Source organism: Glandiceps talaboti, chromosome 20, assembly GCF_964340395.1.
Source record: "Glandiceps talaboti chromosome 20, keGlaTala1.1, whole genome shotgun sequence".
NCBI classification, from domain to species: Eukaryota; Metazoa; Hemichordata; class Enteropneusta; family Spengelidae; genus Glandiceps; species Glandiceps talaboti.
Window position 1 is genome coordinate 198,396 of NC_135568.1, and position 27,596 is coordinate 225,991.

At 35.9% G+C, this 27,596-nt stretch overlaps 1 protein-coding gene and 1 non-coding gene across 3 annotated transcripts; both read left to right on the forward strand.

The window, feature by feature from the left end:
- The first annotated feature begins 1,083 nt into the window (after positions 1-1,083).
- LOC144450516 (catenin beta-like) lies at positions 1,084-27,546 on the forward strand. Of its 2 annotated transcripts, none has more exons than XM_078141158.1 (15): positions 1,084-1,220; positions 10,058-10,156; positions 13,129-13,247; positions 16,779-17,089; positions 18,010-18,263; positions 20,103-20,341; positions 20,710-20,911; positions 21,419-21,563; positions 22,134-22,237; positions 22,615-22,821; positions 23,247-23,501; positions 23,862-24,026; positions 24,789-25,061; positions 25,547-25,682; positions 26,076-27,546. In XM_078141158.1, exons 2-15 carry the CDS (start codon positions 10,115-10,117, stop codon positions 26,261-26,263), a joined length of 2,640 nt encoding a protein of 879 aa, XP_077997284.1. In that variant the 5' UTR covers positions 1,084-1,220; positions 10,058-10,114; the 3' UTR covers positions 26,264-27,546. The 2 variants fall into 2 exon arrangements, with proteins under 2 accessions (XP_077997284.1, XP_077997286.1); XM_078141160.1 differs by having other exon boundaries at positions 13,132-13,247.
- Positions 21,644-21,719, forward strand: LOC144451080 (small nucleolar RNA SNORD49). The gene has a single exon (XR_013482276.1). It is a non-coding gene; the product is annotated as a small nucleolar RNA SNORD49 (small nucleolar RNA).
- Positions 27,547-27,596: the final 50 nt, after the last annotated feature.

A 27,596-nucleotide genomic window follows, 5' to 3' on the forward strand; every position in this document is an offset into this window, starting at 1 on the left:
AAATAATTTCTCCGCAGCCCCCCCCCCCCCCCCGCACCGTAAATTCTGACCCCAGCCGTAGATGACATTTATTTGAAGGATTACCTGTAGGATGATTAGAGTTTGGTAGAGATAGGTTCAGATGTTAATGTAATAAGTTTTCCTGGAGCCAGAATATAAATACGGAATTACACGCTGTTGCGATCTTCAGTTGATCTCTCTCTCTCTCTCTCTCTCTCTCTCTCTCTCTCTCTCTCTCTCTCTCTCTCTCTCTCTCTCTCTCTCTCTCTCTCTCTCTCTCTCTCTCTCTCTCTCTCTCTCTCTCGCTCTCTCAGTGGCATGGAACCAATTCATACAAATTTTGTACACTTGCCCATCATGTAAGTCAACGGAAGTGATGAAGTACACACGTAGAAATGTAATAGTTAGAGACGCTAGACGTAAATTAATTTCCCGAAAATAAACTTTTCCTTTTTATTTTCTGCATAGTCCCCCCCCCCCCGTCCAACTTGTTGACAAGGCTGTCAATGCACTGTGTCAGTAGAGTTGTTTTTTATCCCCTGTTTACATAAATGGTTTCATCCGATTGGGCGTGTCTTATTGATTGAATATTAGCTAATGCTGACTGTTCATTGTTTTTGTGTTAAAGTTTGCAATCAAATTGTAAAGAAATTGATGAATTTGGAAAGAGTAGTAAGGATGATTTTCATCAACAGAATGGTCCGTAGGAAGTTTAAGGATGATTGTAATTTACTACAAGTTGTTTTTAATGTTTGTTTTTCATGTAAATTAACTTGAGTTTTAGTATTTGTAAAGTGTACACCGGAGCTGACACATTCCGATCGAGTGAGTGTAGTTAGACCGAATCACCGCCCACCGATTATTCATAAACTTATTGTTTCTTCAAATTAGGTTTAAAATCTGGTTTCTTGTTCGTAGAGGATTCTGAAAGACTTAAATATGTTGTAAAGAACTACACTTTCAAAGCGGTAGTAGTGGGATACGAATTTGAAACTTGAAGAAACGTTTGTGACTCTGGAACTACTTTGTTCACCTCGGAGGGATTTAGATTTTGATTGACAGCTAAAACACTTAGCGTTGTTCGTTACATTGGCTCTACCACGCCATTTTGTGTCTGTGTCTCGAATCTGTGTCTGGAATTGCCTGTGTTTTGGACGTTTCTGATATTCTATTTAGGCCTCAGCACCACGAAAGTAGTGTTTGTAGGCCCTGGTCTGTAGGTAAGTTTTATCTGGCAGTATGAATTTTGGAGTTTTGACGTTCCAGTAGACAGATCTGATCGCGTGAACCACTAGTGTAATGAATACCCCTCTTTCAAGTGTTTCACTACCTTGAAAAAGGCCATTGAAATTTCAACTGAAATTACAACTATGTTCACTTTATTCTAGTCTACGAAACGACAGAACACTGTCTTATAGTGTACCCTACCAATATAAATTACATTTATTGATATGAACGCGACATTTTACGGGTAAACTGCGATTTTCCCCATGAGTTCACTGCGTGTGTATTTACAAAGCTGTGCATAATAAGGTTAGTCTGGGCGAAGCATTTGGAGCACAGTTCAAACATTGCAGGTTGGGAGAAACGTAAAAATAGAATCATCAGAATGAGAAAGCTGTTCAGAAGTTAGACCACTTTCAGGGTCAGCTTGGCTCATTTTGGGAGGTCTTAACTGTAAAATCCAGCGAGACAATTAACAGACCAACTTGTGCTGTGACTGGTTTCACGCTGTGTGCAATTATGCACAAATTTTGTAAACCAGTGGCAGTTCCCGGCGTTCGGCATTGTTTTTCAGCTGTTGTTTAGTTGTGCATCATTTAACGTTTGTTTTGAATTTTCTCCTTAAAAAGCGTTATGTTTTGCGTGAGCTGACATTTCGCAAGGCCTTTAGTTAAGTTAGTGATATTACAAAAGAGTTAGATTGAGATTGTCGAGCGAGAAACGCTCTGATTTAGGGTTATTGTTGGAATGCAAGAAAAGACAATTATCAAACGATTTTATCATGCAGTATAATTATTACGATATCGTGACAAAATTACAAAAAAGTGATTCATCTTCAGATATTCTCGCGAAGTATATCTGATGAAAGTCATGCAAATCCACCTATAACCTGCGCTGACGATGGCAAGTCGTATATAATAGTATGTCTGAGATCGTGTTTTGAATGAGCTATATTTACATGTAAAATGTAGTGAAATAGCTCTCTCAACACAATACATCTTTAGACATTTTTGAGCGTTTAGTTGTGGCCCTTGCTAGGAAAATGAACATTGTTAGCAATGCACTTGCCTTACATGAACACAGACTTGTGATTTGTGTATAACAAGGTCGCTTGGCCCACCTTGAATGTCACCCCGAAAACATTTCACAATGATGAAGTGTATTGTTTCGTATGCAAAGCAGACTATTTCAAACTTGACCAGTTATGGCCTCCTTTGAAATGTTCAAAGCGGACACAAAGGGAGGGCCTGTCATTGAGGCCTGTTACTCAGCCATTGTGAGTGAAAATAAGCGGGGGTCAGGTGGATACAACACACCTATGTTTAGAAGTAAGCATTTCCTGTTTGTACCTGGTTCAAGAATTTTGAAATTCCTGTGGCATTGTGTAATAGACCCCTTGTGGCAGAAAACATGTATAGTGTCACACATAGGAGGAGAATGGAAAGTAGTGGAATGTGATATAGTTTTAGCAAAGAATAATTTTTTACTCTATAAATACACTGCAAGCTGTGGATCTGACCATAGAATATATAAAATTTAGAACTTATGTGGTTTCAAATATACCTTCAAATATACCAATCCAGATGCATCAATGAGCAGCCATGTTTCATTGTTTACTTTGTGTAGGAGTAAAACAGGATATTTATCATTGGCAGACTGAAAATAGTTGGCATGCAATGGTTGTCCTTATCACTCAGCAATTTTGTACTTGTAATTGGTTTCCTTTATTAATATGTATTTTGTTAATATGTGTAATTAATTTGTTAGATGCATAGACATACGTACAGGAAGTGTGTATAGAGGATGACATAGCTGCAATAATTGAAGCAATCGGATTTTGCAATTTCTTGTTCTGAAGTTTGCACTCAAAACTAATGTTACAATTCCAACTGTACAAATGGTACGATGCAGATCTACCTAACACAAGTATGATAGATTATTCTGCTAATTTATTCCTTACCTGTCAAATAATCAGACATTGCCTAACGTCAGCTTTAATTACGAAGCTCTTGACCCAAGAACGTTCGAAAGCACCACAATCCTGTTAAAAATGGCAAAAGTAGTGACGCTGCAAAATTTTGAAACTGATAGTATGTTGTTATGACTCTGATCTCACTTGCATTTTCAGCATAATTTCAACTAAAAGACTCGCTACAATTATTCAGTGTTTTTGCTCAGGCTGGGGAACAAACCCAGGAAGTGAGAATATGGTAAAACTGGCATGGTTTCTCATGCAATCTACCATAATTATGGTGTGGAATCCCGGTAAAATGACAGAGGAACTCGGATAGATTTTACCTACTTACTGCCCTTAACAAAAACACTGAATATTGCAGCCAGAAGTCATGACAGACAGTGTTAAGACTTACTACAAACTAGACATCACTCCAGTGGCCATCTGTCTGTCTTTAAAAGTGATGTCACATATGATAATGATGACATCAAAAAAGTTGAAAACATTGGTATTTTGTCTATTACAAGTATTATCCATTTGATTTAGACTAGCTTCAAATATGTCTCTAATACAAATGTAGCCATCAGTCTGGTTTAACTTTCACAATAGCATGATGTCACATAATGACAAATTTAACAAAAAAATATGTTACAAAACTGGTGTTTGTTCTATCACAAGTGTGTAGTCTCCCTTGTGATAGAACTGACTTTCAAGACAGTACAATTGCAATTCACAGTGAAGCTATAGCATGTTTTAAATAGTGTATATTGTAAAAGATTTTGAACTAACAAATTGAAATATTACTAGACACCATGTAATGGTGTGTTTTGACTTTTGTGAGAAGGAATACACCAGTGCATGTGAAACATAACAAGAACAAGAGTTATCCTTATCCTGGCAGATGTCAATTTTGATGAAAGTATACTATAATTGATAATAAGTGATGAAAGTGCTTCTCATATAATGGTAATTGTCTGAAATCCAATTTACTTGTCTCTATATAATTAGATGGGAGTAGAGGTACACAGGTGTAGTTGGTGAGTCATTTGTTGTCTCCTGCAAATATTACACTGATATTGTGTGATTTGAAATGTTTTCGCCAATACTAGAATCTAGAACACTGCAGGTTGAATTAACTATAATTCTGAGACAATAACAACTCTGAAAAGTAACTTGTGTGTATTCTGATCATTGCAACATAAATTGTGGGTGGTACGTTCAACTTGCTAGCCAAAGCCTAAAATAGGAGATAGACAAATTACGATATCCATTATTTCGTATGGTAGTGTATATATAATATAAAATTACCATATCTTGTTATTGCGACTTTGAGAGGCTAACCTACTGTGGAATCTTTTTGTTTACAAAGTCTTATACCTGTCACACTGGACACTCTTGTCATGAAATAGTGAGAATATACACTATGTATCTGATTGATTGATGTAAAATGTAGATATCTCTGATGGACTGATGAGGTGTAAAACACATGGATGTATCTGTAACCAGTTGTTTGATGTAGGAACATGAAATTGATGATGTCATGATTCTGTCCACAAAACATTGCATGTTCATCAAATGTTTCTGGACGTTCCAGCTAGGTGACAACCCTATGTCATAGTCAGACAAGGTGACAACACTATGTAGTAGTCCAACTAGATGACAACCCTGTAAGTCAGACAAGGTGACAGCATGTACTTGTATTGTTGCTGTGTAGGTGTTCTCATTAGCAATGCAACATAGTTAAAATAGTAAATGATGATACACTTAACACAATGTGACATGAAACCAAAGGGTGTGTTTAGTGGCAATAATTTGGTAATTATATTTTCCAGGGTTCCCCACCAAAGTTAGTACACAGGTTTTACCCTTATTTGCTGTGCTGCTTGGGTACCCGAAATCACCACGAAAGTTACTTGTTAAAATATTCAGAAATCCAGATTTTACTCCTGCTATCAACTCTTAAATTAATTCAATTTTGAAATAATTACAAGCTCCTAGAAATTGCATTTCTTGAGATTAAAATGCATGTGAACCACAGAATCTGAGAAAGATGGAATTATTTATTGTGAAACTTGAGACTGTCAGTCATCTAACATTTTTATCAGCTTGAAGTTATCTTGATGATTATGTTCTGTACACAAATACTGATAAGCATGGCATATTAGATGTCATGTGTAATGGTACAATGTATGTGTTTCTTTGAACTTTCCTCATTGTTTCTCTTCATTAGCAAATGTGATATTTCAGTGACAAACAGCAATTGTCTTGTGACCTATCAAAATTTAGTGTTTTGCTAACAGTAGCATGCACTGCATTGACTCACAAAAACATCTAATTTTTACTAATTAATATATCCAGTAGTTGTCTTATTTGAGGGTACACATGCTATTATCTGCTAATCTAGTTTGTCACAAGTATGAGAAAATTTATCAATGTGTACATCCCTTGTCTACAATGCATAGCTTGGTTGAAGTGTAATTTGGCAGTATAAAAACAGGTGTAACTTATTAGTGTTACAAATATGATATAAGCATACCAGATATGCACTGACTGAATGTAGTCATAAATCAAGGTTTAGATATCTTCTGTAATTGGTACAGATGGTTATTGTGCTAATTTATGTTTCGTTAGCATCAAATGGGTTTTATGAAGCAGCTGTATCTGTATACAAGCTTGTTAATTTTGACACAGTTAGTGGGGGGGGGGGGGGGGTTATCCCAGTTAGAGAAGTCATAATAAACCATATTGTGATGATAGTGTTATGTCCATTGACTACATCATTGGTGTTATGCCCATTGACTATACCATGGTGTTATGCCCATTGACTATGATGTCATGTCCATTGACTAAATCATGGTGTTATCCTTTGACTATTATATCATGGTGTTATCACAGTGTTATCCATTGACTATATCATGGTGTTATGTCCATTGACTAAATCTGTTTTACTAGTGATAGATATTGGCAGTGCTTTGACACTGGATACTTTGTGAAGATGTTTGAGATATTCTAAATTTAGACAAGATATCCAAGACATGTTTTGGTTGGTAGAGATGTAAGTTGATCCACCCACATCAAGTGTCATGACCTATGACTGTGTAGTGTGCCACTGAAAGATGTTGTCAACTAGCTCACTGTTTAGTTACTTGTACATGTAGTAGAAGCTTGCCTGGATATGACAACCCAGTTTATTTGGGTGGGGTATCATTACCAGGTTATTGGGTAGGTGGGTGGGGAGGTGAAGTGTCCTAGTGGTCAAATGAAGACTTAATGAATGCATACATTGATTGTCATAAACCTTGTAAATATCATGTGGAATGAATTATTTTAAAGTAGTTTCTAATGATCCATAACTTTACCAAATTTCCCCATAAACTGTGAACTGTTGAAGAAATATACTCTGTGTCATGAACTTGTAGATATGGAAATCTACACCCATTGTCATAATTTTTTTCATTTATTTAGTTGAGAGACCTTCAGAGAAAGAAACCATGTTCAAGTACATGTACATTTGTGTAGTTTCTGTGTTTAGTCAAAACTTTTTTGCATTTTTTTTCCAGAATTGGTGACCCACAGTGATATTTATCTTGTAGATACACTGTCTGTGTATTGTTTCTAGAAACACAGAGTTGTTGTTGTTTGTAAAGATCTTTATTTAGCAACTTGATATTTATGAACTGCCAGTACTCTGTGACCTTTGTGTGATTGGTATTTGAAATCACCATAATAATAGGTGTGTAATAAAGGGTGTGTCTCATTTACATACAGTATGACTAGGTGACCTATGCTTAGCCATGTATGGAATGTTTTACATACAGTATGACTAGGTGACCTATGCTTAGCCATGTATGGCATGTTTTACATACAGTATGACTAGGTGACCTATGCTTAGCCATGTATGGAATGTTTACTCAAAATTTAACAATCAACAAGAAGAAAAGAAGAAGAAACGAAAAACAACTGTCAATCATAACTTTGTAACTAAGAAAATGTGTTACCAATAGTCAAAACAAAACTTGATAAACTTACAGTATCATAGACGTACAAATACTACTAGTACTAGTTCATAGATGTACAGGTTATATTTTAATTGTAACTTTTTGCTGTTTTTGTGTGAAAATGCTAATCAGAAAGACTTGTTCATATATTTTTTATTTCTTACCATCTAAACATGTCAAGAAAATAGCGGGGGGGAGGGGATTTTTCAAATAGCAAAATTGACTGTGTGATTTTAGTGACTAAAAGTGAAAATTTGATTTCAATTTTTCTAAAATGTTCTATTGGGATTATTTTTCATTTAAAAAAAGCATGTCGGTTATTTTAATTCATATTATAGAACCGTTTATTCGTTTGTTTATTTTTTATTTATATCACTTTCTAATAAATAAACAGATGGTATATCAGGATTTGTATGGAGGTGATGACACAAAAAATTGTTGTTTTTTAATTGAATTTTTTTAAAATATTGAACAAAAATAGCCAAATGAGTAACAACAATGTAAAAACAGTAATTATTACATGTAAGATATTGCTATTTCATAAAGGCATGTGTATTAATTCAGATTTTGATTGTGAGTCAGTGGAACTGTCTTCATGATTGCGAAAATGGTCGTATTAGAAATGTATGTCTCGGTGTCTACGCAGTACCTACGTCACAGGATGGCTGTCCTCACGTTTAGGTCATTTGTAGATTATTTATGGTCAAGGTTTACGTTTTTACATGGGTCAATGTTCGATGAATTACTTCTTCTCTGTGTTTATCTGACTAGTTTAGGTCGTAAATCAAGCTAACTGTTTGTTCCTCACTCCCATGTAGTGCATACATTGAAGAGGTAATCAGCCAAGCTTAGCCAATAGACATCCCCCATGTATTAACCACTTCCTTTCCCAGCTGTTAGACTCTTGTTTATTGGCTGGCTTCTTCATATGGCCTTGATGGGATAACCTTGAGCATATGAAAACAAGAGAATCACATACAATATGTAGTTCAGTTCACCTATCAGTAACAGAGGAAGAGTGTGTTCTAAAATTTGCTGTAGCTAGTTTTCTAACTGATGTACTGACTCTAGGGATAATTTGATTGAGGAGACTCTGAGTGGGATTCCTTTCAAACAAGACTACTGGGTCAGACTTCATATGGGACTGATCCCTATATAATGTACTGCTAGTATTGTCATTGCTACATCTCGGAAGTTGACTACCGGATCACTGCCTGGACTACTGTGTGAATTAGACTGATTCCTTTGTGATAATAATATATGGATTTGTGCTGCCTGGTACAAATGTAGAAATAGTACTTGTTTATTGTGGCATTCCCACTTGACTAGAAATAGGAAAATTAGGAAAATATTGTCATTTCAAGGTAAGAAAAAACATTTACATTTCTATTCATCGTGCTCATTCAAATACAGTATTAAGATTTATTGCAGGGCTATGAAATTTATTGAACGTAACCAATCCATTTCCCCATTGGACACACAGTGTATTTCAATATGCCACTTGTTAGTTGTCACACACTTCATTACAATCGTTGTTTTCCCTCCGATAGGGAAAGGACGTTGCTAGTGATATCCAGATTGCCATTCTTGGCAGGATTCTACTGCCTGCTTCAAAGGTGTTCTACCCTCCTTTTCGAATGACAATATTATAATAATTCTTTGATGTAAAGGGAAATGGCTGATTCCAATGTCCATGTGGTTTTGTGTGTTAAAACATAAACATGTCGGAGTATGTTTCTGTGTATTTACAGGCTGATCATTATGCAAATTACACATGTGACATTAAGATACATTGTATGTAGTTGATGTATACAAGTGTACATTGTACATTGTGTGATTTATTTTATGAACAGTTTTGCTTTAGTAGGAGTTGCACAGTTGGTAGTTACTAGTTGTAGTAATGATGGAAAGGGGTCATCTCATAGCAAAATAGCCAGAAACACTGGATTGCACAGTTGGTAGAACAGTACTGATTAAAGTGTAATCCTATCTATAAATAAACCCTCATTTACAGTGAATATACCTCCCAGTGTTAGTGTTGAGTAAACAGATGCAGAAGAACAGGTCAAGGAAGTACATCTCCATAGCCTAGCAGTTGTGTTTATCCTTAGGTTTCAGTACATCCTATGACAGATGGAGGAGTAATGTGATACCATAAATACAGATACAGCCAAAATTTTAAATCGAAACTTGGTGATTTACCTTCCTGTTGCTTCCTTTAATTAAAAAAAAAATTTAGTGTGAACCTGGTAGGTAATCTACCAAAGTTGTGTCTGTTAGGACACAAAAAAGTGAGAAAGTAAAAACATGGCCATTGAAATGTAATACTGTATTACATTGGCAAGTCCATACATTTGTTTTCATGTCATGTGAGTTGACACTCAGGAATGTTGCATTTATTTGTGTTACAGTAATACAGCTTAGCCAGGCATAGTCTGTTTGTTGGCTGTGTCAACTGACTTGATATTTTTTGATTGACAGCCTGTCATGTTGACAGAGGTCAGTTATCCCAGCATTGACAAGTACCAGCCTACTGTGTTCTATCTCTAGTTACAAACAAACTAAGCTAATGGCCTCCACGCTTATTCTCCAATGGTTGTAATGTATTGAAATGAAATTCTGTATCAGGGTTATTGGTTGAAATAAAGTTTACATGGAATAGTACCCTGATAGTAATTAAAAATAATCAGATGTCATATGATTATTTTTAATTACCATCAGGGTAAAACTTGTCAACTTGAATGACTTGAAAAAACATCTGGAGTTGTTGAACAAGTGTTACTAGAACTAGAAGCCAGGAACTCATTTCTGTAAGGCAGGTAATTTTCATAAGAATGTTATCAAATAATTTGTATTAATTCTAGTGTTTATTTTGTTCCAGATCAAGCTGCATACGTAGTTGTTTGTTGTGAGGGCCTACAACTAGAGCACTACAGCCATGGCTAATGTTAATGTTAGTATGCTTAGCGAAACAGAACGGGTAAGTTACATGTTAACCACGCCTTTTGAGTTGAAAGTGTGGCTTCTGATTTTGTTCATTTAGTATATGTGTACTGTTCTCTACAGGCAATGTAGTCACCTACATCAATAATCTAGTGTACAATTCCTGTTGTCTACTCTAGCATTTTACCTAATGCTAGAGGGTCAAGATGGAATAAGACTGCCATATCTCAAGTGCATGTTTAGTAATGCATATGTGTTGTATTGAATGGAAGTTGTGAATGTTAATTTTCTGGTGTGCATAAGTGTTGAAATTCAAGTAACAGTAAACTGCAAATGTGTTTGTTTTATGTATACATTACCCAATCTTGATAATTCAAGTCCTCTGAAGATTGCTATTTAGCAGTCAAATCTTGTTCTGAATGGTTAGTATGTGGATTATCCATAGGCCTGTATAGAATAGTGGAGTCAGCTGTATTACTTCTGAGAAAGATATGAATTATTAGGATAACAATTTATTGAAATGTTAGGTGGTTTATAGTTGAATGGGCACCTTATTTTTATCATCACATCAATTATGAAAGAATACACCCCTCTGCTTAGAATAAAGTGTGCCTGACTTGTGCATACAAATAAGTGATGTACAAACTTGGTGACACTGCTTATCAGACCAGATTAATGTTATATTTATTTAAGCCAAATAAGAAAATTGTGTTTTCCTGATAATCAATCCCGCTCTAGTTTAAGCTACTGACCATCAACATTTGCTAAGATTAAAAAAAGAGACAGAGAAATTGGTTGTCTTCTTTAGCATTTCAAAAAGAAAGAAATTCTTTGTCTTCTTGACCTTCATGTATGTCTGTTTTCATTTCCCAGTGATGGCAATGCATATTTTATGAAACTATAACAGGATGTATATTCTGACAAAGAATTGTTTGTCTCTTGGTCAAAGCAATATTTTTCAAACAGAAAAACAGTTATGAAAAATAATCCTGTCCTACCTACCTAACCTATTTTCTAATGGCACATTATCATAAACTGCCTTATTAACCAACTTTGCATTATACCTGTACTCAAAATGTTAAATAAATAGTGTACCATTACCTAGTTATAATTTATAGAAATACTTCACATTTAGGTTGTAAACAAATGGTCATTTATTGAAACTAGCAAGACCGGGTTTAAATTTAGCAGTAGTCAAGGATACCTATAAACAACCAGGGTTTTGCCATGCTAGAGAGTAGTCCTGCTCACTAAGTAATATTCATGTTCATTTACATTTTTAATCATGAATAAATTAATTGTACAGTCAAGTATATGATGTACAATCAAACCAGAAGTACACATGGCCAATGAAAAAGATAAAACCCAGTTTTCTTTCGCTGCAATATTAGCATTAGTAAGAAATTTATAACTCCAAGCTCCATCTTTGCATAGTGATTTTGTCAATCAGTGTTTTTGATTAGTTTTTCTCAAAATGATTTCAAACTAAATGTCCAAAGAGGAGTAGTCATAAAACTGTAAAAAGTTGCTTACATGTACGCATTGTGTCTGGCCAAAATCTCGCAATAGTTTGTCACTTTACTAGCATTACCCACCATTTTGGAAAATGGATGCCTTCACAGTTGCATGATGTACGATGTCAAAATGCTAACTAAAAGTTTTTCCAAAGTAAAATTGAACATAAACTAATGATCGGACACAATGTCACCACTTTATCAAAAGGTATATGAGTCTCTTATACTTTGTTGACGACATGGAGGATGTTGGAAGTCTATAGCATCATGTTTGCCACATAATTCACACATTACCCTAGATGCAGACATCAATGTATAGTGTCAGCATTGTATCTAGACTACATAATTAGCAGTAGTCCAGGGCATGAAGATTACTAAACATTGTACCAAATTAGAAGTAGTCCAGGACACATAGGCTACTAAACATTGTATCTAGACTACAAAATTAGCAGTAGTAAAGGGCATGTAGATTACTAAACATTGTACCAAATTAGAAGTACAATGTAGTCCAGGGCATGTAGATCACTAAACATTGTATCTAGACTACAAAATTAGCAGTAGTAAAGGGCATGTAGATTACTAAACATTGTACCAAATTAGAAGTAGTCCAGGACACATAGGCTACTAAACATTGTATCAAGACTACCAAATTAGCAGAAGTCCAGGACATATAAACAACTAAACATCATATCTAGACTACCAAATGTACAAGGTGGTTAGACTGTTAGACCGATGGAAATTGATAGAAAAGTAGAGCTGAAACAGTTCACCTGAATCTAATTACAATACATAAAAAGTTATTTCTGTCTGTGTGTCTACCCTTACCTAAAGGCATAATGTTATGGGTACAGAAACAAACTGTCAATTATGGAAACAAGTGGCATCTAGTCAATTTATATTCTGCACCTGCAGGCATAGTGTTTAACTTGACATGGTGTAATTTAGTAGTCTTTTTGTCATCAAGTATACATGTACTTGTTTTATTGTTTGTTTACCCCTTGGCTTTCACTACATTCTCTAAATCCTGTCAGAAATTTGACCTTAGCTTTTCACTCTTCAATAGTGACTGTCACTAGAAAATAGGAATAATGATTGTAATGGCTAAACATTTACTGAAATTTGTATTCCCCTCCTAGCCTTGACTTTTAAAGTCCAAGGTATTTGTCATTGTACATGTCTTGGCATTCTATAACAAACCATGGAAGATACCATTCCAGTATTACTCCTATAATTGGCCCATTTACATTATTTTTCCATGGTATTTTTCATTGTACAAGTCTTTGCATTCTCTAACAAAACCATGACAGAGAATATTGATTTAGATGATAAGACAAAGTTAATTAGTTAAAACTTTAAGACATTTTGACGACTCCCAGGAGATCCTGTTGAGGAATATCATGTTGGTGAACTTATGGTGAACGTCACAGAATATCACTATACTTTCCAGATGTAATCCATGAAAACTAATGGTTGTATGCTTTCCTTTGTGAATCAGCAGGAATTGCACAACACAGAAGAACATTTGCTTCGTATGTTAGAAGATAAGCGACAACGCGTTTTAAATCAAATGCACCAGAACCCACACAGGCGAGATGAGCTACAGGCAGAATTAAGGTAAATTATATCAGTGTACTGCATGCAAGGTTTATTTATTGAACTTAATTATGAATTGTCAAAATTAATTGAGATATGGAACTGAACTATTATACCAAATGTGAGATTTGTATCATTTCAATATTCCTTCAATACAAAAGACGTTTTTAGTTGGTCTCAATTCATCTTCTGATCCTTTGTAATTTATGTATAAGATTTATTACAAACCAAGCTATGTAAAATTTCAGTTTTGAGAAATAGAATATGTATATATATTTGTATTCATTTTGGGGAGGGAAAAAATATATATATATGATGTTTTAGAACTTAAGAAGTGAAATATGTGACATAGTCGTGTGACTTTATACTTTATATAGTTAATTACAAATTACTGTGAAATTAAAGAACAAAGGATAAAGAAAATGGGTAACTATTGAGAAGTAGAATGGGTAACTATTGGTCAAGAAATGGGTAACTATTGGTCGGGAAATGGGTAACTATTGAGAAGTAGAATGGGTAATTATTGAGAAGTAGAATGGGTAACTATTGGTCAGGAAATGGGTAACTATTGATCACAAAATGATTGTCATAAATTGGGACTTGGTTTGACTACTTTGTATCAAATTGGAATAATTAATCATGTCCGTCAAATTACATTTCTGTCAATTAAACTTGATTGATAGGTGGACTTCTAAGATAATCATTAGACCTTGTGACATTGCTGTCAATCAAACATGATTGATATGGTGAACACAATAGGTTTGACACAATAGAACCAAGTATTGATAAGATAAAGAGTAGCTATTAAGTGATAGTAATAGTGTAATGTCATAGGTTGAGAGACCTGTAACCATTACTCACTCAGATGGCTGTTAACAATAGCTGATGTATTGCTAAATACAATAGTGGTCATTGTGTGTGGCCATAGATCAGAGAATTTCACAACAATCTGACCTAGAACAGTCTTTTCAGCTTTCCTGTAGATAGTAATTGATCATAGTAAAAATACATTTGTGGACTTATTTAAGACCGCATTTAACCATTGTTGATATCAAAAGTGAGGAGTCTACCCCTTGTCTTGTCTTTACCTAACGCTTGTCCCAACTCCCTAGCTCAAATACAAATGTATGTATACTTCGGTCAGTCCACTGATCTACATTTTTGGCCATTTATTTTTTTAGGCCACAGTGTTCAGCTGATGGTCAAAGATCAGTAATTATAAGTGTTTTCAAGTTGTGAAGAATTGACAACAACTTGGGTTGACACTGACAGTTGATTTCACTTTCCAAAAATAGAGATGATTATAAAAAGTTTATTCCAAAGTTAATTAATGAGACCTGCAAGCCATAAAGGAAATCAATGTTTGTGCATGTCACAAACTTTGAACAGCTGTGTGACCACTGACCTGTGTTAAGTATCAGTAATGAACTGCTGTGTGACCTCTGACCTGTGTGAAGTACCAGTAATGACAGAATTGCTACTTGCATTTCTCGTCACAACATTGTTGCGTGGTCCATGATACTGTAATCCTAGAAATTTTCCAAAAAGACAAATTTTCACATATTTTGTCATAAAATAAAAACCCGCGAAAAGTAAGTAGTGGCTAAAATGCCTCCATGAGCAAGTCTGTTATTTAGTAAAACTGAGATTTTGAGAACTAGCTGAAGACTGTAAAATTGTGGCAAAATATCTAGGTTGACAGTATTGCTAGTAATGATTACAAGTCATTATCTTGATTAGTATTTCTTGGTATACAGTTTATTAGTGCAGTTATATCTTGTCCATAAATTTATGGCAAATTTTGGAGACTTTAGATAATAGCTTATTTACCTTGTTGGTTTTGTTCTGGTTCGATACCACCTCAGCAATTCAGAGTAAATCAATTCAAACCTAATACTCACTTTTGTAACAGGTACAGAAACCTATTTCCAACTGATTTTTGTGAATCAATTTAGTTAGAAACAGTTTTGAATCGAAACAGGTGGGGACACAGGGGTTATATATTGTAGGTGTGACAGAATATACTATTGGTAGCAGACAACCAATGATTTCATAATTCTGTTTATGTGGTGTGTCTGTAAATGATTTGTTGACAATAAGACAAGGAAGTTATCCTTACATAGTACCAATACTAGACCTAAAAATGTGATAGGAATGTTTCATGTCTAGTCATCATAGTGCAGGATTAGCTAGATTACTTTATGGCTACCTGAACTGAGGACAATGTATGATTATTAACGTTGTCCGTATGTATGTATGTGTGTGGGAAGGGGGGGGGGGGGTTGGGGGGTTGGAGTCGGTGTGCCCTTCAAGCCAATTTGACGCACACAATTTCAAGTGACGCACCAAAATTTGATGTTCCCCTATCTCTTACTATGTGGTGACTCACAAAAAATGCTAGTTTTTATCATTTTGACTCACAACAACAAAATTTGGCTATCATCAGAGGGCACACTGGTTGGGGTAATGAAAATGAGTGTGGGTATACACATGTATACATATGTCTACAGGTATGTGATGGGGATAATAGTATGTGTGTAGGTTTGTGGACGGGAGTAGTAGATGGGTAAGGGTGTGGATAAGTAGGTGATGCAAATAAGTTGCTTTTCTTTGAGGAAAATACTCCTGTGTAATATTGTAACAATTCATTGCTTGTATATGGTCAGTTTATTGGTCTATGTTACGAGCCAAAAGCCACCCTTCCTTTCCAATCATGTTTCAGTATGTGTGTGTTTCCATGGTAACATCTTGCATCCTCAAGAAAACAACAACAAAAAGTCTAATTCTTCAAATTGTAGTTTGACTTGTGGCTCATGGTTAGTGCCAATAGACCTTTTCACAGCCATCCTTATGGCTCATGGTTAGTGCCAATAGACCATTGCCATTGGTTTGGGAACCTGTTAACAGAGATGGGTAACTTTTGTTAAATTTGCATCAATTGCGATATCCGCCACCATAATTTTTCAGGGATGGACCTCATTAAAATACCGATGAAATCAGATAGGTTTTACCTGTTTACTGATCTTTACAAAAAATGTTTAAACTTCGCCAAGCCTACCTGTACCAGACAGGGTTTCATTTCATTTCTGTTGATAGAATGGGAGGTGAGTGTCATAAAAATCCTTAAAAATGTCATTTCAAGTGAACTTAGAATGCATACCTGTATGATGTTAAATTTTGTGTAAATATGATAGAAGTATGTATTGACAATAGAACAATAGACTAGTTATATCATAATGAATAGAGACTGTATTCTTTTATGTCCAAATTTGTCACTAAGAAATACTATCAAAGAACTTGATTTAGTGACATTGAATTTGATAAAATACAAGATGTGAAGGTCATTGTTTGGAAAATTCAATTTGAGTGTATAACCGTTGTATCTGTGGAATAGCCATGACAGTTGTAGTCATTAACAATTATTTCTACAATTACAACACCAGCAACCCTTCTCAAAGCAAGGTAACTCTTACTGTTATCCTGTTGGTTTCAAATTCACATTTTAAATGTGAAAATATCACATTAAATATTTTGTCATTTTTTTATCCATAGGAGTCTTGAAAATGAAATTCAGCAAGTGCGCAGCCGACAAGGTGGTAACTATATGTACACCACAACAACAACCACTATCACCACAAAAGACTATATTGATCCACATGATTTGCCAAAACAAGATCCCATGCAGACTACCATGGAATGGCAACAACATGGATGGGATTCTGGAATACAAAGTGGTGCTACTACAAATGCACCATCACTCAGCAGTAAAAGTCATCATGATGATGATGATATTGATGCTGCTGGTGCCCAAGCCATGTTTGGTAACTGGGATCAAGGCTATTACACACAAGAACAAGTGGATGGTGAGTTAGAAGTATTTATATTACCCACCTTGCAATCTCCTCTGTAGCACCTAACATGACAAATACCTAGCACCCCACTCCATGGCACCCAACTGACTAAAACTTAGCAGCCCTTCTGTATTACCCAACTTAACTGAAACCCTGTGTCCCTCCATGGCACCCAATATGACTAAAATTTAGCAGCCCTTCTGTATTACCCAACTTAACTGAAACCCTGTGTCCCTCCATGGCACCCAATATGACTAAACTTAGCAGCCCTCCTGTATCCCTCCATGGCACCCAACTGACTAAAACTTAGCAGCCCTCCTGTGTCCCTCCATGGCACCAAATATGACTAAAACTTAGCAGCCCTTCTGTATTACCCAACTTAACTGAAACCCTGTGTCCCTCCATGGCACCCAATATGACTAACAGAGGAGAATTACTGGTTAGGGTATTCCTAATGGTTGTAAAAATAGTTCAGTATGATAAAAAACAGCAATGAAATGACAGAGTCTTAGGAAATCATAAGACTAATTGCTTAATAGTCTAGTAAATTGCTATTAAACACAGGAATGCATTTGTTATCATCTTGCATGGGGTACATACCAGGCAATTAATACAGATAAAAGATTGGCACAGTGCCATTTATACAAGGTTTTTAACACCACACTTTGTCTATTACACAAAACAATTGACACAAAACATCTTTATGTTATGATTTTCATATGATTGTCATGGAAACATGTTTGTGGTAGATTTAGGAATACTTTGAAATTGACTGTGTCAATGTTGTTAGACAGTTTTGAAATTTTAGTGTACCTGAAATGTCAGAAGAAAGCTTTTGTGTATGGAATTAGAGTATGTTTCATAAATTGTTACCTTTTATGTGAGCGCGAGTTTAAAATGATTAAATGCTTGTAATACTGTTTTCTTCACAGAGATGAACCAACAATTAAACCAGACTCGTTCCCAACGTGTGCGAGCTGCCATGTTTCCAGAAACACTGGAGGAAGGCGTACAGATACCATCAACTCAGTTTGATCCACAGCATCCTACTGCTGTACAGCGTTTAGCTGAACCATCACAAATGTTGAAACATGCTGTGGTCAATCTAATCAATTACCAGGATGATGCAGAACTGGCCACAAGAGCAATTCCAGAATTGACCAAATTACTCAATGATGAAGACCAGGTAGGTTAAACCATAGACATAGTTTCTCCATAATCAGAAGATAGTTAGTGACTGATGTTAGTGAGTACTGAGACTTTCAGTTGTCCATGTCAGGTATGGATTAAATAGGAAGTTAACACAACATGATCATAAGATATTACAAGGTCATTACTTATTACTATTAGAATATATGGAAGGTAAAGATCACATTTTTTTGCAAGCTACACTTTGATGTTATTGTAGTGTTTGCAAGCTAACACTTAGATGTTATTAGGCCAAAAAAAAAAAGAAATGTTTCTGGTCATGTCTTTTTTCCAAAAACGGTGCGACGACGCGAATTTTTTTTTTTTTTTTTTTTTTTTTTTTTTTTCCCTCCCCTTAAATGTTAATATATATACATGACACACTATTCAGTGTTCACATATCACATATAGTGTTCAGTCAGTGATCATGGGCCTGGGCCCTGAAGAATTTTCTCTTTCTTCTGAGTCGTTTTGGTTTGGTTGCATAGCAACCACTGCAGGTTGGGTAGATGTCAGCTGCTCTCTCTCCTGTCAGCAAATCATGACCACAGCCACAATAATTACAGATTGCTGGAAAATTTGGAACGATGGGGGTCGATCAACCAAAGAGCATCTCCTAAAATGTTGACAAATTGGTCGCCAAGTGATCTGCTGTTATAATCCCATCCAAGGTTCTGTCCCTGCAACCATCGTATCATATCATTGTGCAGTTTAAAACGTGCGTTTGGTCCACAGGCATTTGTTTCCCGAGTTATGGCTCAGAATATTTCTATCAGAATACAATAAAATGACGATAATATCGTTAATATTGACGTATTAAACCAACACTATATGAAAGGGGTAAAATTACACTTGTTTCTGTGATCGCGCAGTTTCACTAAATGCGAAGGAAGACATACCCCTTCCTTCGCATTTAGAGAAACTGCGCGATCACAGAAACAAGTGTAATTTTACCCCTTTCATATAGTGTTGGTTTAATACGTCAATATTAACGATATTATCGTCATTTTATTGTATTCTGATAGAAATATTCTGAGCCATAACTCGGGAAACAAATGCCTGTGGTTTGGTCTGTCAAGCTGTCGTTGTTTTGGCCACGTTTTTTTTCTAGCACCACCCATCAACAGTTGAAATGCATTCTGCACTGGTACTGGTCTCGACTCTTTCTGAACATCACCAGTTAAATTAAAGGTGATAAACTTTCCAAACTCGACTGCAGACATTGTCACTGATAATGGTATCGTTTGAAACTGGCCGGTGATTGACGTACTCACGCTACTTTCCACGGGAAAGTCAGCATACGCTGGCTCCAGTACAAATCTATCTCCAGTATTCAGAACACCCCTGCTCAAGTCATGGAACAGCCTTAGTAAGGTCACATTTGGCGATGCGTCGACAAGGCCAAAAGGCCTTTAAGATCTTTGACCCAAACGTAATCTGAACTGAGATTAACATGTCAATAGGTACGTGCATGAATTAGGTCTGACAGCCATTTTGGGTAATACTTGTACCCTGCAATATTAAACATTCCCTAACACCCGTGCGTGATGTGTGTGCATTCATCTTGATAAGTGATGAACTGTGGGTAGAATGTTATGAGAAAGGGGTATGAAGCCCGCCACCAGTGGCCATTTTCAATTTTTGAACAAGCTCAAAAAGCTAGCTTGCCGCCAGATCGGGAAAAAAAAGGAGTGACGCGCTGGTGTTGAAGTGACGCGCGCGCTGACCAGAAACATTTCTTTTTTTTTTTTTTGGCCTTATAGTGTTTGCAAGCTAACACATTGATGTTATTATAGTGTTTGCAAGCTAACACTTAGATGTTATTATATGATCACAGGTTGTTGTAAGCCAGGCTGCCATGATGGTACATCAACTGTCTAAGAAAGAAGCCAGTCGTCATGCCATCTTGAACTCACCACAGATGGTGGCAGCACTGGTACGTGCCATGGCCAACACCAATGATGTTGAGACTACACGATGTGCAGCAGGAACTTTACACAACTTATCTCATCACAGACAGGGTCTACTTTCCATCTTTAAATCTGGTGGTATTCCAGCCTTGGTTAAGCTGTTGAGGTAAGATATCCTATGTATCCAAGTTGTAGAGATTTGGACAACATTCTTTCCAGGCATGAAAACTGATTTGTTAACCAAACTTTTTGTAATTCTTTATGGAAATTCAACGATAAATGTTACTGCTTTTACTTCCATCTTGTATGACTTACCCACAAAAAATGACAGCATGACTGTCAAAGAGCAATCATAACATATAACTAAATGACTGTCCTTAAAGATGACCCAAAACTGATACTAACCAAGTACAGGACATCGACAAGGGACTGTATTCATATTTACTAGATATTTTCTTGTTCAGCAATGTACTTCTGACTGTCTTGTGTTACCTGACAAACAAACTATTTTTCTGTATTTTTATTCCTAACTAGTTCACCGGTTGAATCAGTCCTGTTCTATGCTATCACAACACTTCACAACTTGTTGTTGCACCAAGAAGGTTCCAAGATGGCAGTCAGATTGGCTGGTGGATTACAAAAGATGGTTGCGTTATTACAAAGGAACAATGTCAAATTTCTGGCCATTACAACTGACTGCCTACAGATCCTTGCATATGGCAACCAAGAATCTAAGGTATGTTGTGATTGATTGAGTTATAACGGTAAGGGTAACTATAGCAAGGGTTTTTGTTTCAACACAAATAACCACAAGTTGAGCAAAGCAGAATTTTTGACCTAAAGGCCTGGTGTACTGTGGTATTTAAAACCAGTGTCAGCAACTCACATTTTACCTGAACTACAGAACAGTTTGGAGTAAGCAATAAATACACAGTGTTGAGTTTTTCACTTCTTACTATGATGGCTAGGAGCAGTGACAAAGTTCAAAGTTATCATTCTTATGTGCCACAGACTCTTCTAGGTCATAAGGTTTCAAATTTTTAGTGCAAACTTAAGCTGCATGTACATTAAATAAGAAAATATCTTGTGATTTCTTATTGTAAAATGGCACTTTATGGATAAGAAGTCTTGATGCTATTACAAGTCACAAGATTTCAGAAGTTTGGATATTTAGAGAATTTGACATGTGTCGTACCAATGAAATATCCCTTTCTAAAGTATTTTTGTTTTTTGTATTTTGTAGTTGATCATTTTGGCAAGTGGTGGCCCAGCAGAGCTTGTTCGTATTATGAGAAGTTACACATACGAGAAACTGTTGTGGACGACAAGTCGTGTCCTCAAAGTTCTTTCTGTATGTCCAAGCAATAAACCTGCCATTGTTGAAGCTGGTGAGTGTGACCTTTGACCCATGAATACTAATATGGAATATAAATTTTTCACAGAAATCCTTCTTTGAATATTTCAAATCTGAAGTGATGATTTGGTGATGATAGGAATTGCCGTCTGAAACGACAACAGAAGACACTATAAACCCAAATCTGATCAATATGCTAGTTAGTTTTGTACTTTGAAAGATGTTAAAGATGACTAAAATAGTGCACACTATTGTGTCTCTATTTAGAGAGGTGAGAATATCAGGATTAGTTATTAAATAAACATACTTCTGTGTGTGTGTGTGTGTGTGTGTGTGTGTGTGTGTGTGTGTGTGTGTGTGTGTGTGTGTGTGTGTGTGTGTGTGTGTGTGTGTGTGTGTGTGTGTGTGTGTGTGTGTGTGTGTGTGTGTGTGTGTGTGTGTGTGTGTGTGTGTGTGTGTGTGTGTGTGATGGGATGGGATGGGATGGTGTAAACCAATGTAAATTAGGTGAGTGCATTTAACCAGGTCAACTATTGTTGTAATAATAGTAACTGATTTGGTATTAATTGTTGTATTGCTAAATAAATGTTGTGTTATTGTGTAGGTGGTATGCAAGCACTTGGAATGCACCTTGGTCATCAAAGTAACAGACTTGTTCAGAACTGTTTGTGGACTCTCCGAAATCTGTCAGATGCTGGAACAAAAGTAGTAAGTATATTAGGATCATGTCTAGAGTAGTCAGCAAGTGTGTAAAAAGTAGAGTGCTGAAACTATCAGCCATCATCGACTGATTAGGGCAGAACAACATAATGTATCTTACAGTAATCCCAAAAATACAGCAGACTGAATTGATATCCTAAGCTATCAAAGTCAGCTTTGCAAAGCCATTCAAGTAACAATGTTTCAAATATTTTGCTGGCTGGTCTGTTAGTTACAGGGATTCCATAATACACCTTGCCTAATGTTTTTGTAGTGCAAAAACCATAACAGAGGAATTGTCAAATACTTGTTCCTAATTCCACCTGCTGAAATGTAATGTAACGGTTTGACTGATTTTGTACTTGTCTGTTTTTTGTGTCTTATAGGATAGTATTGAAGGATTACTTCAAATGTTGGTACAGTTACTTTCATCTAATGACATCAATGTTGTGACGTGTGCTGCTGGAATTTTGTCTAACCTTACCTGCAATAATGCTCGTAATAAGATCACCGTTTGTCAAGTTGGTGGTATTGAGGCATTAGTCAGAACAATTTTACAGGCGGGAGACAGAGAAGACATTACAGAACCAGCTGTAAGTAAATATATAAATTTTTATTTCATCCATAGTAGTCTCTACATTGATCTGAACTTATTGCATAGTCATTAGTACTTTGGTTTGTAGAGAACATAACCAAAGAAGAGGCTGAGTACAAGATTTTCTTTTCTTTTTTGACTATGTAGAAAATCAACACTGTTCATGAGGTCTTTATCCTGTCTAGTTGAAAGAAAAAAATTGAGCAAAGTATATACTAGTTCCTCAAGTCTGTGTATTAATTCCGTCATTGTCATACAGTATAGGTATGAGATTAACTATATAGTATGTAATGAGATGATGATATTTCTATACATGACAGTACATTATTAGTTGTATTCTCTCAGGTTGTACCTTGTGAATACATATATAAGACTTCTTCTTTGAGTAAAAGTTATGTAAATGTTTGTATCATCTGTACACAGGTGTGTGCCCTGCGTCACTTGACCAGTCGTCACCCCGAGGCTGAGATGGCACAGAATGCAGTAAGATTACATTATGGTTTACCTGTATTGGTTAAACTGTTACACCCACCGTCTCGCTGGCCACTCATAAAGGCCGTGGTTGGTCTTATCAGAAACCTGGCCTTGTGTCCTGCTAATCATGCCCCACTAAGAGAACACGGCGCTCTGCCTAGACTTGTACAGTTACTGATGAGAGCACATCAAGATACACAAAGGGTAAGCAAATGTGTTTAAACTTTTTATAAATATGAATAAATGTGGAAGACATTGAGAAATCACTTGGGTGTTACTGGTTGTATGTTGACTGTGCTACACATTGACTTGGGTGTTACGTTGTAATGTTGACTGTGCTACAGTGTTACAGGTTGTACCAACTACCCCTCCAACTCTATAATGGACCAGAATGTCCTCATGTTAGTGTTTATCTATGAGTTAGTCCACTTTTATCAATTGGGTGTCATTCAAACTATCAAAGTACATTGGCAGGGAAAGAAAGGTCAGAGAAACATTAAAATTTCATGTTTATAAACTGTATATGTTCTGTGTCAATATTTCATATTTATGTTTGATTTACAGCGAGCTTCTATGGGAAGTACTAGCAGTCAACAAAGTGGATACAATGATGGAGTAAGAATGGAAGAGATAGTGGAAGGTACAGTTGGTGCATTACACATCTTGGCACGTGAACCACACAACAGAGCTATCATTAGGGGACTCAACTGTATACCACTATTTGTACAGGTAAAGGCATTTATTCACACTAAGAAAACTAACCATCAGCTTTAAAATTAGTATGATCCATAGTTTAGAGTGTATATAGTGTATGCAGAACAAACAATGCTGTCATATCAAATCTCACTTTTTGTTCAAAACAAAAGAAAAGTTTATTCTATTTGTTATGAGTTATTCATATTACTATTACGTATATCAAGCTATAGGCAAAAAAAAAGATAGACACAAACTAAATCTACATATGTTGCATGTGTCCTACAATGAGAGTATGATTACATTAATGTCCATTGATAAGTTTTATAAATATGTCACAATAATAGCAGCTTTAGTTTGTGTCTGTAATCGCCCATTGATGTATGTATGTATGTATATTTGTGTGTGTGTTTGTGTGTGTATGTATGTATATTTGTGTGTGTGCATGTGTGTGTATGTATGTATGTATGTATGTATGCATGTATGTATGTATGTATGTATGTAGAAAGAAATGCACATGGAACTATAAATCAGTCTGTATAAATAGCTGTTAAATCCGACGTTTCGAATAAATATTCTTTTTCAAAGGAAAAATCGGCGAGATACAGAAATGTTAGGTTAAAACCTGAACATTTCTGAATAATGTATGTATGTATGTATGTATGTATGTATGTATGTATGTATGTATGTATGTATGTATACATGAAATGATAACTAGAAGTCAATTGATAGTTGATGTAGGGAATAAGCCAGTTAAAATAGTTACCATGTCATTAACTTGTTGCAATTGTCCTACAGCTGTTGTATTCCAATGTTGAAAACATTCAGCGTGTGGCAGCAGGAGTTCTGTGTGAACTTGCCCAAGACAAGGAAGGTGCTGAAGCCATTGAACAAGAAGGAGCCACTGCTCCACTTACTGAACTTTTGCACTCTCGAAATGAAGGTGTGGCCACCTATGCTGCAGCAGTACTCTTCAGAATGTCAGAGGACAAACCACAAGACTACAAGAAAAGGTTATCTGTAGAGCTGACCAGTTCATTGTTCCGTGCTGACTCTATGCCATGGTCTGAGGTATGTACATATCAAGGTCATTATTTTGTCCTGACTTCATGCCATGGGCCGAGCTAAATATTTGAATATTACCAGTCTTGGCATTCTTATTGTAAAGATTCACTAAGGCCACTTTTTATTTAGAAGTGCAATCTGTATGTTAGTAAGTTAAGTGACCCTGTAAAGAGAAAGATTCTTGTGAACTTGTTATGCCTAAACATTGCCTATGTTGTAACTAAGCAGTACAAATCCATTGTTAGTGACTGAAACGTAAACCATATTAAGAACTAGATGTTATACATTAAATTTTGTTTTTAAGGCCAGCTATTGAATGCCAGGTTTTATATTTCTCACATTAGTGCTAACTTATTTGTGGTATATTACGGATTACATAAAATCAATTCTTTTGTTCAGGATTAACTTTTTCTGTAGCTCTACCAGACAACTGGGTATTTTCCATGTTATCTAAACTGGACTTTTAATGAGTTCTTCTATTTGTCCAACAGCCAACTGACTTGTCTGATGTTGGTGGTCCTCTCCTTGCACCTGACGAGATGTACAGGGAGGGTATGTACTCACACCACAGCAGTGTTAGCAGTGTTCACAGTGGTGGACACCATGATATGCATCGACACCCATCAAGTAAGTATACAAGATAAATTGTACTATTGGAGATTGAAATAGCCCACCTTGATAAGGTGGTACGTATTTAAGGTTTCTTGTAATCTCAGTATATCCTAGACTATTGGAATTGGAGTGTATACTCTGTACGATGGTAGTGAATTCAAGATCAATAATATAGTTCATTTGGGAGAGGAAAAACTAGTTTTTAGATGAAATTTCACAAATATGAACATAATATCTCAGGCTTCAAGCAACGAATTATTGGAAAGGTACTGCAGTGGATACATGAAATGAATTAAAGACATTGTATTGAAATGAAAATAAGCAAGTAATGATATAAAGTAAACATTTACCCCGTGTAATATACCAAACAAGAGGCTCATATTAATATTGTGTATTTTCAAATTGTAGACTCGTACCACGATCCTCAAATACCAGTTGAACCAATGCAAGATTTGGACCTAGGTGGTCACCAAGGAGATTATCCTATGGAACCACCAATCCCTGACTTGGGACCACCGACTGCCGACCTGAACCTGGATGATATTCCACCTGCAGACAGCCAACTTGCAGCGTCATGGTTTGACACTGACTTGTAAACTACAAAATGCTCTAACACAACACTTACTGGACTTGACTTTGGAGTGAAGGTCTCAGGCAAATTTGAAAATGATTTGGTTTTTTTATCAGCCAATGAAATGAATAACTGCTAGAGGTATGTAAGATTGTAATGGGGAAGCAGTAAGATTTCTTGATTAGCTAGTTTTTAGCAAAATTCTATCAAATGAAATGGTTGGAATTGCTGCTGAATTTTCTCAATTTTCATGGTGGCATTTCAAAACGTATTATGTTGAGTGTCCTGAGACCTTCATCTCTCATTTTTAAAAATGAAAAAAAAAATCACAACGAAATGGCAGCAAACGACTTAACTTTGATTTTTTTGGCCCTCATGTGCACATATGATTTATATGTCACAGGGGTCATTAAACTCACTGATGAAGACTAAGAACAATGTCAAACAGGCTGGTATTGGGGAGTGAAAACTTTTTATCCCTTTTTTGTGGACATGGCATATCCTGTGATATGGAAAAAGGGGTGAATGGATGGGAAGTTTGACTTGCTAAAAACTTGACCAGCTTTGACAGTACTGAATATGATACATACTCTTTATAATGAAAATTGATTTAAACAAAACACAATATTACAATAGGGACCACATAGGAAAACTTGTCATCAATACTTGCAGACTGTTAATTTATATCTAGCACCCCACAAAATTCATATTTGGACAAATGCTATCTCGCCCAAAAGATTCGTTTCAACCAAGTGCAAGGGGGGTAAAGCATTAAAAACTCTTCAATATGCATGCATGCATTCAAATGTGATGAGAAATAGACAATAAAGCAACTTCTTGTAGTGTTAGAAAGTTTTCAAACCATACAGGCAAGGCTACAAATCTATTTATGGCAGAAACATTATCCGGTGGGAATGGCACACATCACAATTACTTGTAGCTCTTAGATCCCACATCAATAACATTTTTCTTTCACTGATTTTGTTTCGTTTTATTCTAGTTGTATGTTTTAGTAGATGAAGTTTTGAGATAATTTTATGTAGTCCGAATTTTAAATCCCAAATCATGATTGTAGTAATACATTTTTTCGTACAAATTTTTAGCTGAATGTTATTTTTCCTGTAATGTGTTCTTGTATTTTGATATGACCTATCTCTTTTTACCGTTGCTGATAAAACTTACATCTAGTAGAGAGTTATGAATGGGACTTTACAGGTTGAATTTGACTTGCTGTTGTAGCTGTCTGCTGGCGTATATAACTATATGGTAGTTTTAGCATATTTGTCTACTCATACTGATAATAAAGAAATACATTTTACAAATCTCTTAATGTCTTCTTTTCATTAATAATGTGTGTC

Bases quoted from the DNA above. Each gene is read 5' to 3' on its own strand.
- LOC144450516 (XM_078141158.1), top strand. From the start codon at position 10,115: ATGGCTAATGTTAATGTTAGTATGCTTAGCGAAACAGAACGG. The intron at 18,264-20,102 runs GTAGGTTAAACC...ATATGATCACAG, and splicing joins TACTCAATGATGAAGACCAG to GTTGTTGTAAGCCAGGCTGC. The intron at 24,027-24,788 runs GTAAAGGCATTT...ATTGTCCTACAG, and splicing joins GTATACCACTATTTGTACAG to CTGTTGTATTCCAATGTTGA.